The sequence below is a fragment of the Argiope bruennichi genome, chromosome 7 (assembly GCF_947563725.1).
Source record: "Argiope bruennichi chromosome 7, qqArgBrue1.1, whole genome shotgun sequence".
NCBI lineage: Eukaryota > Metazoa > Arthropoda > Arachnida > Araneae > Araneidae > Argiope > Argiope bruennichi.
In genome coordinates this window covers 2,370,498-2,386,045 of record NC_079157.1, presented here as the reverse complement: position 1 = coordinate 2,386,045, position 15,548 = coordinate 2,370,498, and the positions used below count along the sequence as shown (strand labels likewise).

Below are 15,548 nucleotides of genomic sequence, written 5' to 3'. Positions count from 1 at the left end.
TCGGGTATGGTTGCTATCATAAACGATTAAAACATCGAATCATTATGTGCTATTCATTTTTCAACTGACAAATTATCAGAATATTGATCTAGAAATCAGTAAGATTACTGTTAAAAATTTTTCAAACCATCTCTGTTACTTAGCTGCCGAATGTGTGACCTTATTTGATGACAATTTTCCCGCCACAGTTAAGGTCAATATGGCTCAGTTCATTCTGGTTGCAGACAACGGCGAAAATCAGGAAGAAGGTGAAAAATTCACCAAAGAGGTATTTTCTGCTCTGAAACCTTTTTTCTTCCTTCGCAAAACAACGAGTTTTAGTCTTTTGTAACTCCCGTTACAAAAAATTCCTTCGCGAGGTTTTTCACCTTAAAGCCCCATCAACAAGAAAAGATGATGCCGGTTACAAAGTGAAATTGAAAATTTTTAAAAGACAGTTGTTGCGAATCGTGTTGAAGAAAGACTTGTAAAACTAATTTTGGGATATACTAAAGATGAAAATAGAGAACTATTTTACTGATTTCTGCCAAAGACAGTAAGAAAGAATGCTAACTGCTACTAAAGCCTTTTTTTTTTTTTTGAAAAAAACAATGCTCTATGCTATTTCGTACGGATGATGTTTTCATTTTATAGAAAATATTGCTTCAAATAAAAATTCATCTTTTACAGAAATTCTTATTAGTTAAAACATATTTTTTCATATTATTTCAATGATAGTTCCAACTACAAGGCGTTGCCTAGAAATTTTCCTATTCAAGTGGAATCGTGTGCATTTCTTTTTGTTGTTAATTTTTAAAAAAATTGAAGGTCATACCAAAATTTAAATTTTTGGAAATAACATATACCTAAAGTCCATTCTAATAAATAATCCCACCTATGTCTTGAATGTTATGTAGATTTTTCAAGAAAAAATGCATGTTTTTCAACAATTTCAAAAGAAAAAGAAATTATTAAAATATGAACTTGCAACATTTGATATGGTATCGGTAAGAATTAGAATTGTACAGAATCTGGAAAGCAGTTATAAGCTATTAACTATGAGCCAGGCTAAGGTGTGTATATATATATACACACCTTAGCCTGTGTGTGTGTATATATATATATATATACTAAAAACCCGAATATTTTAGAAACAATAGCCATTTTGGCAATAGGTCCATTAGAATGCGAGTTATGATGACCTTTCCAAAGTTTTCTTTGCCTATCACGGACGCTATAAAGGCCAGCAGTCAGAGCTGAAGTCAGTCGAATATTGAAGCAGCATTGAGTCGTGCGCTGAACACCCATGTGTTGAGTTTAGTCTACGAGTCCTATAGTCTGAAAAAACCGAGGTGCAAAAAGAGTATCAATGTTTTCTCTGAGCGCTTTGAGTGTTGAAGTTGTTTACTACCGATTTGCTGCCCGTGTCCTACTATTTACTTTAAGTGCTATTCTTGTGAACGCTTCAGCTGTGCTTTGTCATCTGTTTTGTGTTAAATAAAGCATAATTGTTTATTATTGAAGCTGTTGGACTACCTGCCTAACCGTACCTGCCTAGCTTCATTACAATGGATTCGTTGATTTACGGATTTTGGATTTTGAAATTTTCCATAACATTTGGCATCAGAAAAGGGATTGTGGTTTTTGTAATGTATGGTGTATATGAGGTACGAAACAAAAATAACTGAAAACGTTGATTCTGTCGCTTTAATAGCCAATCAAAGAAAGTAAAGAGAAAATGCAGAAAAGTGATTCGAGTTGCTCAAAAGAAAATACTTGAAGGTTTGCGATCTTGTAAAGAAAACTGATTGCTGGATATGAAAAACAAACTAAAGTATAGATAAAAAGAAATATAGAATGAAATTCAAGATGGAGATGAAGAAACGAAAGTTTCATCGAGAGATCATTTAACAGAATTAAAGATCATGTTGACAAGACGTTAAGAAGGACGAAGAATACGTCCAAAATTCAAAGATAAAGGCTGGAAGAGTAAACAAAATGAGTCAAGGAGTGCCTTAAACTTCTGATTGCTAGTTCAAATATAATAAGTGATTTTTTTTTTTTGCCACACTAAGTAATTTATATATTTTCAGTCAGTAAAAATTATCCAACTGATTGATAAATGAACAATTAAAAATATAATCTTAAATATGATATACCTCTTTAATATTGAAATAGATATTTACATTATTATGTAAATTTTATAACAAAATAAAATAATTGTTGAAACATGTGGAAATAATTTTTAACTTTGTATTAAACTTTACTACTGCCAACGTTACAAGCAAAAGCACTACTGGTAAAATTGTTTTACCGCGACTAGCAGAAGTCTATTACAACTGTAAAAGAATTCCATTGTATAAAGAGAATACAAAGAGGTTCGATGTCTGAATGTTATTATAGAAATTCGAAACAATTGGGCAATTTTCTATTCTTTAAAGTAAATGATAAAAGCAGCTTCAAGAATCAAAAATTCAGCAACCGCCGTAGTTGAAGCCAGCGGGCAGTCGCCGAATGGCAGCATGAGTGTGCCAGGTATTCTCCGTTATAGGATATATAGCATCCCACTGTACGATAAATATTACGGTTCAATTTGCATTTTTATTTATACAAAATCAAATTTGCGCCCCTACTGCAGGACGGGGATTCAGAGACTAGTTCTTTCCAGAATGTTGGTTTCGTCATAAGGGAAATCCATTTGGAGCTATGCAAATTGCCCCAGTGAACAACACTCACAATTATAGAATTTGAACAGCGAAAAACCCTCATACTATTTACAAACAACCCTTGCAGTCTGAAAAGTGACTGTTGATGTGAGTTTACGATTATTTGTGTCATTTTACCGTATTTTTTCTTTTTTTCTTTTTGACGAGATAATTACAAATTAAATACAAACGTGTTCCATCTCAGGAAACGGTATTGTGATATGCTGAGGAATTTTTCACTTTCACAACTTCAACAGAGTGGATAATTTCAGAATATCATTTCCAGGCAGGATGGCGCACCTCGTCACATGGATCAATGTGTAAAGTAATTGCTAAAATAATATGTCACATATATATATATATATGGATGATCTGCCTCATTTTCCAATAGCATGATCTCCTCGTTTGCCGGATATTCCCTTGATTGTGAAGGGCAATATCTATCCTCAAAGGCTAGCATCTGTGCCAGCTCTGAAGGATAATATTCGGCGTCATGTTCTTGATACTCCGATCAGCTTTCGAAAATATGATTTTGCGGTTGCAGAATAGTATTGAAAATGAACTAGGACATGTTGAGCAGTTCCAGTGCTACTATTTTATATTGTTTAACATTCATAAAGCATATTAAATGTTTTATGTGTATTACAAATCTATCCGTGGTTCTACGTGCTAAATATTTTTATTTGATAAATATCAAGCTCATTATTTGAATTATTTTTATCAAATCAATATATTTTATCAATCAATTGAAACAGTACGGTATAGTTTAGAGCCCTTAGATGTGGGAAACTCATATCTTGCTAATCCTAAAATGTTAAATTAATTAAACATTTTGATATCGAGTTTCTAAAAATAACAGTAAATCACATTTTATAATAAATTAATCTGTGTTAAATATGAAAGAATGAAAAAAAATTATCATTTGTAAAAAAAAAACTATTTCCACACAGACTTAGAACATTTTCAAAACTAATTGCTTTATTTTAATATTTAAAATTTCTTTTTGGAAATGTTAGTGGAAAAGGGTTTTTAAGAACCGATATGAAAAATGAGACAAAAATGTGACAAGCCTGAAGTTGGTCCTTATTTGTATAGTACTTTACAGTTGAATAGTCAATACTCCGGAATCGAAACAACTTTCCAAGTGGAAAGGAAGTTTCTGAGAAGATTCTTTGGTTTAACTGTCGCAATTTCGCATAATACAAAATATAATGTTATTGTTTAAATTCTGAATGACATATATAACAGACTATCTTTTTATAAGTAATCACTATTAAATCCCGATATATGCATCCGCTTGTAACGACTCCAAGTATCGGAATTGTGCAGTTTAACCGTCGGAATTATCTAGCGAATCATCAGACATCGAAATCGTTGCAATGAAATCCGTATTGGCGGCGAAAAAGGAATAAAAAGCCTAGAATTTTCCAAGACGGGAGAGGTTCTCTGCAATTAAGTACATCCGTCTACATATGACAAAAAAAAAGGCTCTCATGTTTTGAACAAGGAAAGCAAGATTCCTTTCTTAAAATTTTGACTCTTTATTAGTACGAACATTGAAATGTCAGATTGCAAGAGGAATTACTATTACGTTTAGATCCAATTTACGACACTTCTTTTCCTTGTAAAGATTTAAAAAAAAAGGATTGAAAGTCATCTCTTTTAATCATTTCATTATGTAAGATATAGACAGGAATCACAGAAATCCTTTAATCCTAATAGATTCGGAAATAAGAAAAGTACCGAATGCTATCATCTGCAATTTAGCTTCAAATGACGTACACCAGTTTTATTATGTCCGTTCGCCATACACCGAAAAAAAGCAAGTGCGGGAGAGATTGTTTTGAACCTGCTTCAAATTCTTTCTTTTCAGGCTTTTATCTTTTTTGTTTGTTTATATCTTGCTGCTACCTCTAGAAGCAAAAAGCGTAAGAATGATTGACCATTAGACATGCCAGGTAATTCCTTAAATTATTCCTGGATAGGAATTTTTGAAAAAAAATCAATATATTTCACATTAGGAAAAAAATTATATTTTACGCTTTGACCTGTATCTTAGTATGTTGAATAAAAGTTGGTTAAACGAATTTGTAAAAAAATAAATAAAATGGAATATGTATCGCCTAAGACACTTATTAAAAATTAATATAAAAAATATGCTATTGAAAACAGGAGCTACTGAAATGAGTAGATTTCTTATGTACTTTATTCACACGAATACATTTAAACTCAAAAATAAATGCTTTATATTGAAAAGAGAGAAATCGATATTTAAAATTCGAACTCATCTATTTCCATTTTTAAAACAGCATGAATTTACTTTTAACTTCTTAATGCAGCAATTGAAATCTTGAATATGTTCAAAAAATAAATATTTTTTACTGAATGAATACCGGGTTTTTTCCTCAATGTGATGGGTATAAATATTCTCTCAGTCATATTTTTTTATACTATTAATCTCCACCTCTAATAATAAGTCATTAAAGAAAGCGTTTTGAATTGCATTGTTTCTGCCGTGATGCAAGTATTGATAAAAGAATTATTATTGGGTTAAAAAAAAACTTGATTGTGGATAACAACCTTCCATATCATGTAAAATTACTTTTTTGTAGTCAGATTTCTGCCAGTAATATTTTATTAGTGAAATAATAAAAATAGATTAAGGAATTAGACATCATAAAAGCAGATATTTTACAGTTCTGAAAGTCTAATTTCCATTTAGATATTTTACTTGCATTATTGATTTATGTTGAATCCACGTAATTTAGTTTCGACAATATGCTCTTCTTAGCTAGCATATATTGCAAAAGAGTGATGGCAGATAGTTGCATATTTTTTATTAAATTGCTTTTAACCGTTAAAAGATCAAGAAAAACTACCATAATGAAATAGTATATAATAAATTAGAAAATCTTACAAATGTATTGCTGAGAGAGGAAACGACTGGATAAATGAAATGAAGAAAGACAGGATAATGAAAAAATAATAATAATAATAAAGTGGGGAAACTGGAACTGTCATTGTAACTGCAATTTCGCACTGTAAGCACAAAAATTTGCATAAACCTTTGGTTTGCGGGTACTGTTTAGGCATAAAATGGATAAAGCTGGGAAAATATCATTCATATTAGCGATGGCTTCGCACTTTGATTGAGAAATTGTTTTACGAAAACAAAGAAAATGCTGCAGCTGCACTTCGAGAATTTACGCAAAAGACCAGGAGGTAACAAAACATGCTTCAAAATTTTGCTGTACCCGAAATGCAACACCACCAATGCCTTGTCTTGATTCAATTACTTTTATGCAAGACGAAGCGCCTCCACACATTGGACTCTGTGTACAGCAGTTTCTTCAGCAACATTTTACTAATGATAGAGTAATTAACCGTGCGTTTCCTAAAACCTAATCATCTCCTTCTACGCATCTTAATCCCTGTGATTTTCAGGCTTTAGGGATACTTAAAAATTCTCACTTATCGAGGACAACTTGGCAGATTTGAAAGATAGTGCCATTCTGTACTTGGGAAGCCTCTCGATCGACCAGTAAAGATCCGCAGTTGAGCAAGCTGCCCGTGGAATGCAAATTTCACATCTGGAAGAAGGGAACCATATTGAGCAGTTTTTCTTTCATCGATAAGGTCCTTGTGATTAATGTTTGATATGTTCGAATAAAACGTGTCACAAATTAGTATTTTGAGTCTTTTCAGAATATTTTTGTTGTACCGAGCCTCTATCGGTGTTTCTGGAACTATTTTTTTCGCGTAATCCGTTTCCCCGTGTCTTGAATAGTATGTTGAACGATTTTGGAGCCTTTAAACTGATTAGTTCGCTGTGTAGAAAGCTCCGAGTAACTGTGTTTTAATTTCGACCGTGTGTGTGTGTGTGTATTATAGACTGCAGAGTATAGTAAATAAACTAAAATATAATAAGTTAACAATTTTGCAAATTTATTGCTGCAAAAAAAATCTGGAATTAATAAAGTATTTCTTTTTTCTTTAAATGTTGAAGTGATTGTGAAACGGAAGAAACGAGGCACTCATGTGTTGATTGTTATAACTTAATTCCTCACTCTAGCGTACTAGTACTCTGATTTTCTCTAATTCTACCGACTTATGATCAAAACAATCGATAAAAATTACAGTCCACATGTATTTTCTTTCCTAATGGGGATTTCTTAATCGATCTTTCAAAAACAGTCAGTAATAAGACAACATCTGATTTATTTCTCTTCATGTCGATTATTTTACCAAAGGTCTATTTATTTTACAAGTTGTTATTATTATTATTTTTTATCCATTTCGCTTGCATTCTACAAGAGGGATGTATGACAAATGAATCCGATGGCGGCCATTCTGTCGATTCAACTGGTCATCAAATTTGCACAAAATCGCTTATTTCGGCTGGTTTTATATAATAACTTAAAGATGTACAGCGCTTAACATCAGCTTTCCGAAATGGAGATTTGTCAAAAAAAAAAATCTTACTCTCTTGCTAATGAGGGAAGTGTGAGGTCAACGGCGAGAAATAAATTGCACCCTCCTCCCTCTCTTCCCAGTATCGTCTTTCCTGAATAAGAAATTATTATAATAAATTAGAACCTTGTTATGAAACCTCAACTTGTTTTCATTATTTGAGATCTCTCTAAAGAAATAGAATTTGAATTAAATTTTATATAAATGTATGATACATATCTGCTATCTGCCTGTAAGTTAAATATAATACCTCTATAGATCGATTAAAATAGTATTGTAAGAGAAAGCGTGGTATGTTTAATCAGTATTAAACTTACACTGAATTATTTTAAAAAGAAATTATTTAAATTTATAAATAGCAGTATTAGTAATATTAGAGTGCTAGAATCAAAGATAACTTAATAGAATTTTCAATGATTTAGCAAATGAAGATATATTGCTTAGTTAGAACTATTTAGAAATGTGATTTTATTCTTTCAAGCAGGTGATGTCAGATAAATTATTAATTCTATTATTATTATTCCATTATTCTATTATTATTAAATTATTGAACATGATTTTACATAGCACACATGCATTTGAGATAAATATGCATCTCTTTTCAGTGTGAAGTTTAAAATGAATAAAAGTACTTTTCTCTTCATTAAGGATATTTGCAATCGTCGTTCACAACATTTAAATGATTTGTTCTACGACTTTCAAAAATGAAATACCATAGCTTCTGTCAGATGCATATAAAGACTTTTGTATTCCTTTTTAACTTTACCCCTTTATTAATTCTCGCTTTTGCCAACATATTTTAAGGAAATGACATCCTGCCTTTAATAATGTCGTAAATTACAAGGTGTCAGTTCTCTCGTCATTTCGGTTCATTCAATTACCCTCATTTTCTCAATGTCACAATGAAAAATGTTTACCATAATTTCTACTTGCAATGAAGAAGGTGGATCAGATTTCCTCGCTTACTCAACATTTTCTGTTAATCCCTTTTTGTTTTGAACATATTCTTGTTCTTTCTAAAGAAGTTAATTTAATTCGAGATTTGTTTTTATTCTAGATGTTGGGTTATATGCTATGAAATTAAATGCTTTCAACATTTCTTAATGTCAACTATTTTAAAAGTCGTTACCGGACTTATTTAAACATATAATTACAAATGATGTACACATTCATATTACTGCTAACGTATATTATTGATGAAAATACCTTTAATAATTTTGAAACACTATTATATTTTATATACTATGAAGCAGCGTATTACAGCATGAAGGAAATCTGCACCAATTGGGCTGACGAAGGGCGTGTAGAAATTCCTGCTTGCAGATGCAATCTAACCAGTTAACCCATTTCAATAGCAACTTGTAAGTAAGAAAAGCGAGTTAATATCTTCTTATCTTACTTGGCATCACCTTGCTTCTTCTTACGTATATAGACTATTCCACAACATTGGAAATAACTAAGGTATTGTTGAAAATGGAGCTCACTCCATTTGGAAAGTGACATATTGCCATTTACTATGCTTATGATACATAGTGAAGAATGGGGGGGATGAGGGAGGTCTCGTATTTTCTCAGCGATGGCCTATTTCAAAAACAAATCCTGAAAAATTCCATAATTAGCATTTCCAGTTCATTTTACAGTTGAATACCTCCTATCCCGGCTCTCAAAGTGTGTGAATATTAGTTTATGAAAAAATTATAATAATGTAATAAAGATAAACAGAAATGGGAGACTTATGAGCGCCCCCAAGAACGTTCAAGCCACCATAGGAGCAATCAAATCTTTTTTTAATAGTTAGCACCATTATTCGTATTTAAATTGTAAAATAAACATAAGTTATAATTTCCTTATGTCCAGGCTAAAAATATCTAAAATAATGGTATATACTAAAAGAATGAATTAACTACAGAAATATTTCTTCTAGAATTAACTATAAAGATATTTAATTCTGGAAATAGTTCAGGGGACTTTCTCGGAACCATAATCGAAGTTTCATATTAAGATAGACATCTCTTATAAGATGCATTTTTTAATATCCTCATGCAGAGTGCCAGTCAGCATGTGGGGAAGTCATCGTAAAGGTCAGTGCGTGCTTTTACTTACTTTAAATCAACGTATAGTATTAAAATCCGATCATGAGATAAATGTAATGCAGCGCCTCTCTTAATCAAATCGGGATTCGGTTTCATAATTTTAGAGTCTCGAGAAAGCAAACAGGGTTCCAATTAGAATCTGTCTAGCTAAATAGTGCTCGTTAAATCTTATGTTGAGGGCCAAATATCTATACTTTGATATAGCTAAAAGTAAAGAGGAAGGTTAACCGGCTCAAGTAATATTTTCGTGTCTTGACTAGTGTTCTAAGCGATGAAGTCGATCCCCAAATAGCCACCGTAGTATTTTAAAATGGTCAGTTAAGCTAAATTAAACTTTCTTCACCTTTATTTTCTACATATCTGCTGAATCAATGATAGTTCTTGCACTGAACGTTATCAACCTGCAAAGAAAAAGGAATTGTTGTTTATGCAGCTGGAATGTATGAATAAATAATCCAATGTAATTTTCCCAATGAAAGCAATTAATTTTGTATCCTTTCAGCAGGAACTTATGTTTTATTTTGTCATTAATGAAAGCAAGATGTTTTAAAATTCCATAGGACAGGTAAAAATAAATTCGGATATTTTGTCATGAAGCAGAAATTTATTTTCCGGTCCTCCAATTTCAACGTTATTTATTTAATCCTCCAATTTAAAGTTATTTGCCAAAGTAATGCTATTTAGTAATGCAAGAGGAATTACTAATATATTTAGGTCTAATTTACGACACTTCTTTCCCTTGTAAAGATAAAAAAAATTCAATAAAAACTATCTCTTTTAAACATTTCATTGTGTAAGATATAGGCAGGATAAGAAAAGAAACAATGAAACAATTTACATAAAATAGATTTGAATAATAATATAGTATTACACTTTTTGAAATAAGATAATTCATGGAAAAACGGATTCTAAATGTTAAATGTGTTATCCTCCATTTAGGAACACAATTGTCAGTGGAGAAAACACACTTTTTTTGCAATTTTTGTTCGTGCTCTGCCACACCATCAGTAATAATTTTCAATATTGCTGAAAACCTGATTTATTATCAAATTGTTTTGTTCCTGAATGAATGACGACATACTGAACGTTTGTCGATCGCTAATCCTCTCTTTGTCGTGATTCATAATTAATCTTTTTAAGCCTTTCTGAATTTCTTAACAATCCAATAATTATTTATCATTTCATTTTTAAATTCGTTCCTTTCGTGCACGTCTTTTAATTACAAAATTGGAGTAAAACCTTTTATTAAATGGCATTTTGTAAAGCTATAATAATGAATTTGAGTGCGTATTTCAATATTTTGCACTTCACTCTCCACTTTAAAAGGCAAATTGGCTTTCAAAGAATTATCAGTAGAGAATGCTTCATTGTATGAGCACTTCCTACACATCCTCTTCCTCAAATATTTACCCTCTTCTGCCTCGACAGCGTTTACTTTTCTGGTAAAGTCAAACGACGCGAAGTGTTTGTTTTCGTGTTTTTCGAGCCTTTCTGGTAAAATAAGGTTTCGCGAAAAGAAGTCTGCTTACAAGAAAGGAAATTGAAACGAGCTTTTAAAAAGAGAACCCTCTCAATGTGTCTTTCTTTTGTTTCAGATTCGAAAAGGATCAGTGTTTTGCAATTTGAAAGGATTTAAATGCGCTTTCCTTTTTCATATTTAAACAGGACCTCGGGTTCCAAATCGAATCGGATTCACTGGCATGTTAGCAAAAAATTCATTTCCGCCCAAGAATGGGTAACTTCCGATTCATCGACACAGCAATTTGCAAACACGTGCAAGAAGAGTTCTTTTCCCCTGTTTAGCCTTTTTTTCCCTAGAAAACACAGAGTTGTATTTTGGAACAGTTGCGTTTGTGATATCAAGTGTTTGATTTTGAATCCAACTGGAAAGCAATCTGTGGTCAATCAAACACAGCAGTTCTTCATGAAAAATGTAGTAAAGCATGATCAATCAGTTCAAACTTCAGTTTCCCAACGATTTGGATCAGTAGAATATTAAAATGATGTTGAAAATTTCAACAAAGCTAATTTTAAGTGCATTTTTTAAATTGGTTCTTGTAAACTCCAATCTCATTTTTAATTCCATTTTCGCAAGCTATTTAAAGCGAAGTTTAACATCGTTAAAAAAATATCGAGCATATGATGCAGGTGATTCTCAAAACCCAACCTTAAATTAGCATTCTCGTTCTTTCTTGGACTTTCTCACATTCTACATAATATGGCGCTTTGTGTATTTCGTACCACAGTGAAGAAACCGAATCATAGATTTTGAATTCAATAATGTATGCATATAATTCCGAATTTCATCCATTTTTTTTTATCTCGTCAGGTCAAAAGACGGTCAACCTTTCAAAATTTTAGGTTCAAAAGTTGACAATGATCTGCAGTTCTAATAATAAATCGATATTCTTCATTTCATTTATTTATTTATTTGATTTTTTTTTGAAGTAAACAGGCTTTTCACTGACGCCATCTGTCGAATTTTTGATTGAAATCTACAATTTGTTGAAAGGGCCTTATACCAAATTTCTAGATTTTTAGCTGGTTGCAATTTTATCTTGGTCACAGGAAAATGCATAGATTCACTAAAATCTTCGAGGCGGAAGTTTTCAAAGATAGCATTGCATTCGTTTAAGAGAATCAAAAGAAAATCATAGATTGATTTTTACAAAAATAAAAGATGAGCAGTAGTTGCCATTCATTGAAATTAAATCATGAAAATCAAATGAGATTCTAAGTAACATTAATGATTTTGTTATGAAACGAAATTTATAACACGTTCACGGCATATCTAGAGAATTAGAGGACCAAAGATAAGTTGAAAAATGCGTGCTGGTCAATATAACCATTTAATAAAAAAAAAATGAATTTGTGTATTTTGACTTTCGGTTTTGCTGCAACACTACTCAGGCCTGATTTCACTGGATCTCTTCAACTGTTGATGCGCAAAAGCAAGAAAAAGCTGGTGCAAGGACAATTGAGAACTCCGAGTTTCTTTGCTTTTCTCTCTCATTCGAGATAAACATTCATGAGGTGCATTGGGTTTTTAAGCCCCATATTTTTGTTTTTATTTCTACCGAATTTTAAAAATTTCAATTATTTGGAAGTGAAAGGAACAGTTTTCAAAAAAATATCTCATTCATAAAGATTTTTTCCGAAATGGTTTGAAAAAGGTATTATTTAAAAAAATGTTTCAGACATCCGTTCAAGGAAGAGGATGCTTTTAGAATCTTGTTTCGAGACTCTGGTCTATCAACGATATTCTGTGCATGCTAAAAGTATTGTAATCTAATATTTTTAGTGCTGTGAAAATTTTTGGAAAAACTGAACCAGTTGTGGTGCATATTCTTCATCTGTTCTCAGGTCCTCAAAATGAACTCAAATGGCTCTCGACCAGCTTCAAAGAAAGAACAATGATCAGAATAACTAAATTCGCATGTGTTAATAATCATTTACTGTAAAAAAGATTTGGCATGCAACAACTATCATGGACAGATATGCACAAAAAATGAGGCGAAATTTAGTTTTCCAAATTGAAATATATCAGTTAAAAAAACTTGATTCTTCAACTTATTTGTTGATTTTTTATCTTATGATTTAATACAATGCATCAGTAGTTTAAATTTACATTTAAACTATTTCATTTCTAAATTAATATTTATTATTTTCATTCTTATGTCAAAATTTGGCATGTGAAATGTATCAAAAAAATTTATTAACGATAGACACTTGAATAATCTAACTACATTTTTTTTTTGTTAAAAAATTTATATATATATATATATATATCTGTTTTTAGACAAGAATTCTACTTTTATTTCAGATTAGGCAAAGTCCAAATTCGGCAATGACATTAGAATTAATATGCAGTCCAAATTAGATAATTCACATTATGGGTTTGATAGTGAAAGAATTGTTATTTTTTTTCTAACCTAACTGTAACCTATTAGTTTTTTTCACTAAGAATAAAATAAATGAAATTAAAACAAGAATTTGCCGCATCTACAGAAACATTTGAATATTTTCATTGTTTTCGTAAAGTCATAATTCAAAAAAAGTGATTTTTTTTTTCATTTTTGTTTAGATAGAAATTCGGAAACAAATGATATATGCGGAATTACTCAAATTTATGAACAAATATTACAGAGGTATGACTTCTTAGAATTGGTAACCAACTTTGAATGCATTGATCATTGAAAAGTGAATTAAACATATTCATTAAAAATGTTTGAAATTCTTAATGTATAATTTCGTAACTGCATGTTTGGATTTCACTTTACCAAACGCACTAACTTGAAGAATTAACTCGCAAAACTAGGTCTTATTTCCACAACAATATGAATATTTTAAGGAAAATCCAGAAACAGATAAATTGAAGCTATGCTCTTTTCTGCTGCAAATCCTGCTTCATTGTCCAGTCTGATAAGTTATGATTTACATTAGAGAGAATTTAGTACCTACTAATAACTATGGATTTCTGAATGAATTTCTCACAGTGATCATTCGCGCGAGTATATCTGTTGATGGCGCTTGTACATCGAGGTTAGTTACCATGATACCGAAGAGCCGCTCATGAGAATGTTCCCCAAAGCATAATATCGTCACCAACAACCTGTATGTATGATCTTTTGTATGTGAGGGGAGCAACTGTTTGCCTAAAGGTGGCGTACCCTGACACGACCATCAAACGCGATGAAGAAATCGTGATTCAACAGACCAGGTAACTCTCTTCCACTTATCCATGATTCAGTCTCGGTGTTTCCGGTACCACTACAGATGTATTTGACAATGAAGCCTGGTCAACAGAGGCACGCGATTGGGATATGCACTGAACTTTACGTTCCGAAACTCTTGCACTTGGATCTGCATTCTATTGGGCTGTCTACTGAACTACTATCTGGCACCGATTTTGTTTTACTAAGTGGGACTGTCTTCGGCGATTTTTTTTCTTTGATGATGCGTGGACGTTGGTGTTTATTTCATCACTATTTAACCACTTTTCATGAATTTTAACAATGGCAAATCGTGAACAACCTGGTGCAATTCCAAAGTGTCCTACCTAGTTCCTACCAGTCGTGCAATTCCAAAAATACTCGTTCCTAGTTTTCAGGCCATTCGAATCTGCCCTCTAGCAAATTCTCTCAAATCAGCAACTTTCCCATTGCAAAGGTATGTGCAAGAATGATTTATCAACTTCTTCAGCAGCAATCAAATACCATTTCCACTTAATCACGTGCCGTCTGCATCATCCAGGCGAGTTCATTGAAAATGTGGAGATCGTCGAAATATTTTGCATCCTCAGTGTAGAGCCATTTAGCTATATTATTCTAAAGAAGGTAGAGAGGCTAAAATACTGTGTAACATTAAAATAGAATGCAACAAAATAAAAAACAGAGCATGCGCAATAATGCATGTTATGCTATTTCAGTTTATCATAATATTTTTTTACTTAAAAACTCCTTATATATAGAAAGAATAAATAAAAATCGCTGAAAAATATCTTGCTTCAGAAGCTGAGGAAGAAACGGAGGACAGAACTTGAATTACCTAAAAGCTCCTACAGGGCTTAATCCTTCCAATGACATAGCGTTTGTGCCCTGTGTGCCAAATTAAGAAATATATCCATGAAATAAAGATATGCACTGAATAAATTTTTAAAAAAACATTTCCAAAATTATAATTTTTACACCATTTCTGCTTCTTGTGATTCTTCTAACATTTTATGATGATATGTCAGCTCATGGGTTAATGCTTTACTAAGTTTCATTTAAAAGTTATCGAATTTCTCTGAATATTTATACTGTTTTTATGTTGCTTACTTTTGAAGATTGAGAATTGCTTCCCTGTTATGTTTCTAGGTGAGCTATCAGTCCACCAGCCCAACGCTCAGCAACAAAGAGAAGTACGAGTATTTCTTCAGAACTGTTCCTTCAGATGTGAACCAGGCAAAAGCGATTGTGGAAATACTCAAGTAAGAAGTGCTTTCCAAGTTTTAAATCTATTTCAAACGGAACTAAAAATCACTTGTTTGAGGCAGGAAAAAAAATATTGAGATATCAAGCAAAGCATAGGCAATATAATAAATTCTGGAATGCGCAGAGCTGAAATAAACATTTTTTTTTCTTGTTGGATGTTATACTTCAGAAATAATTAATTGTTCTGTATCTAAATAAGAAAAAAAAAATGCAAATTTTATAAAAGATTATAATAATATTATGAGTAGGATACACATACAAAAATAGACCTTGAAAACACTTTAGAACAATTTATTTGTTGTCCTAAATGTTGAGTTACGAGAACA

General features: G+C 31.8%; 1 protein-coding gene across 2 annotated transcripts in view; it reads left to right on the top strand.

Annotated features, from left to right (window-relative positions):
- Positions 1-15,548, top strand: part of LOC129975659 (metabotropic glutamate receptor 3-like) — a 171,145-nt gene that overhangs the window by 102,594 nt on the left and 53,003 nt on the right. For both annotated transcript variants that reach the window (XM_056088765.1, XM_056088766.1), the window contains exon 4: positions 15,106-15,218. In XM_056088765.1, coding sequence (XP_055944740.1) covers positions 15,106-15,218 — 113 coding nt within the window. The remainder of the gene's footprint in view (positions 1-15,105; positions 15,219-15,548) is intronic.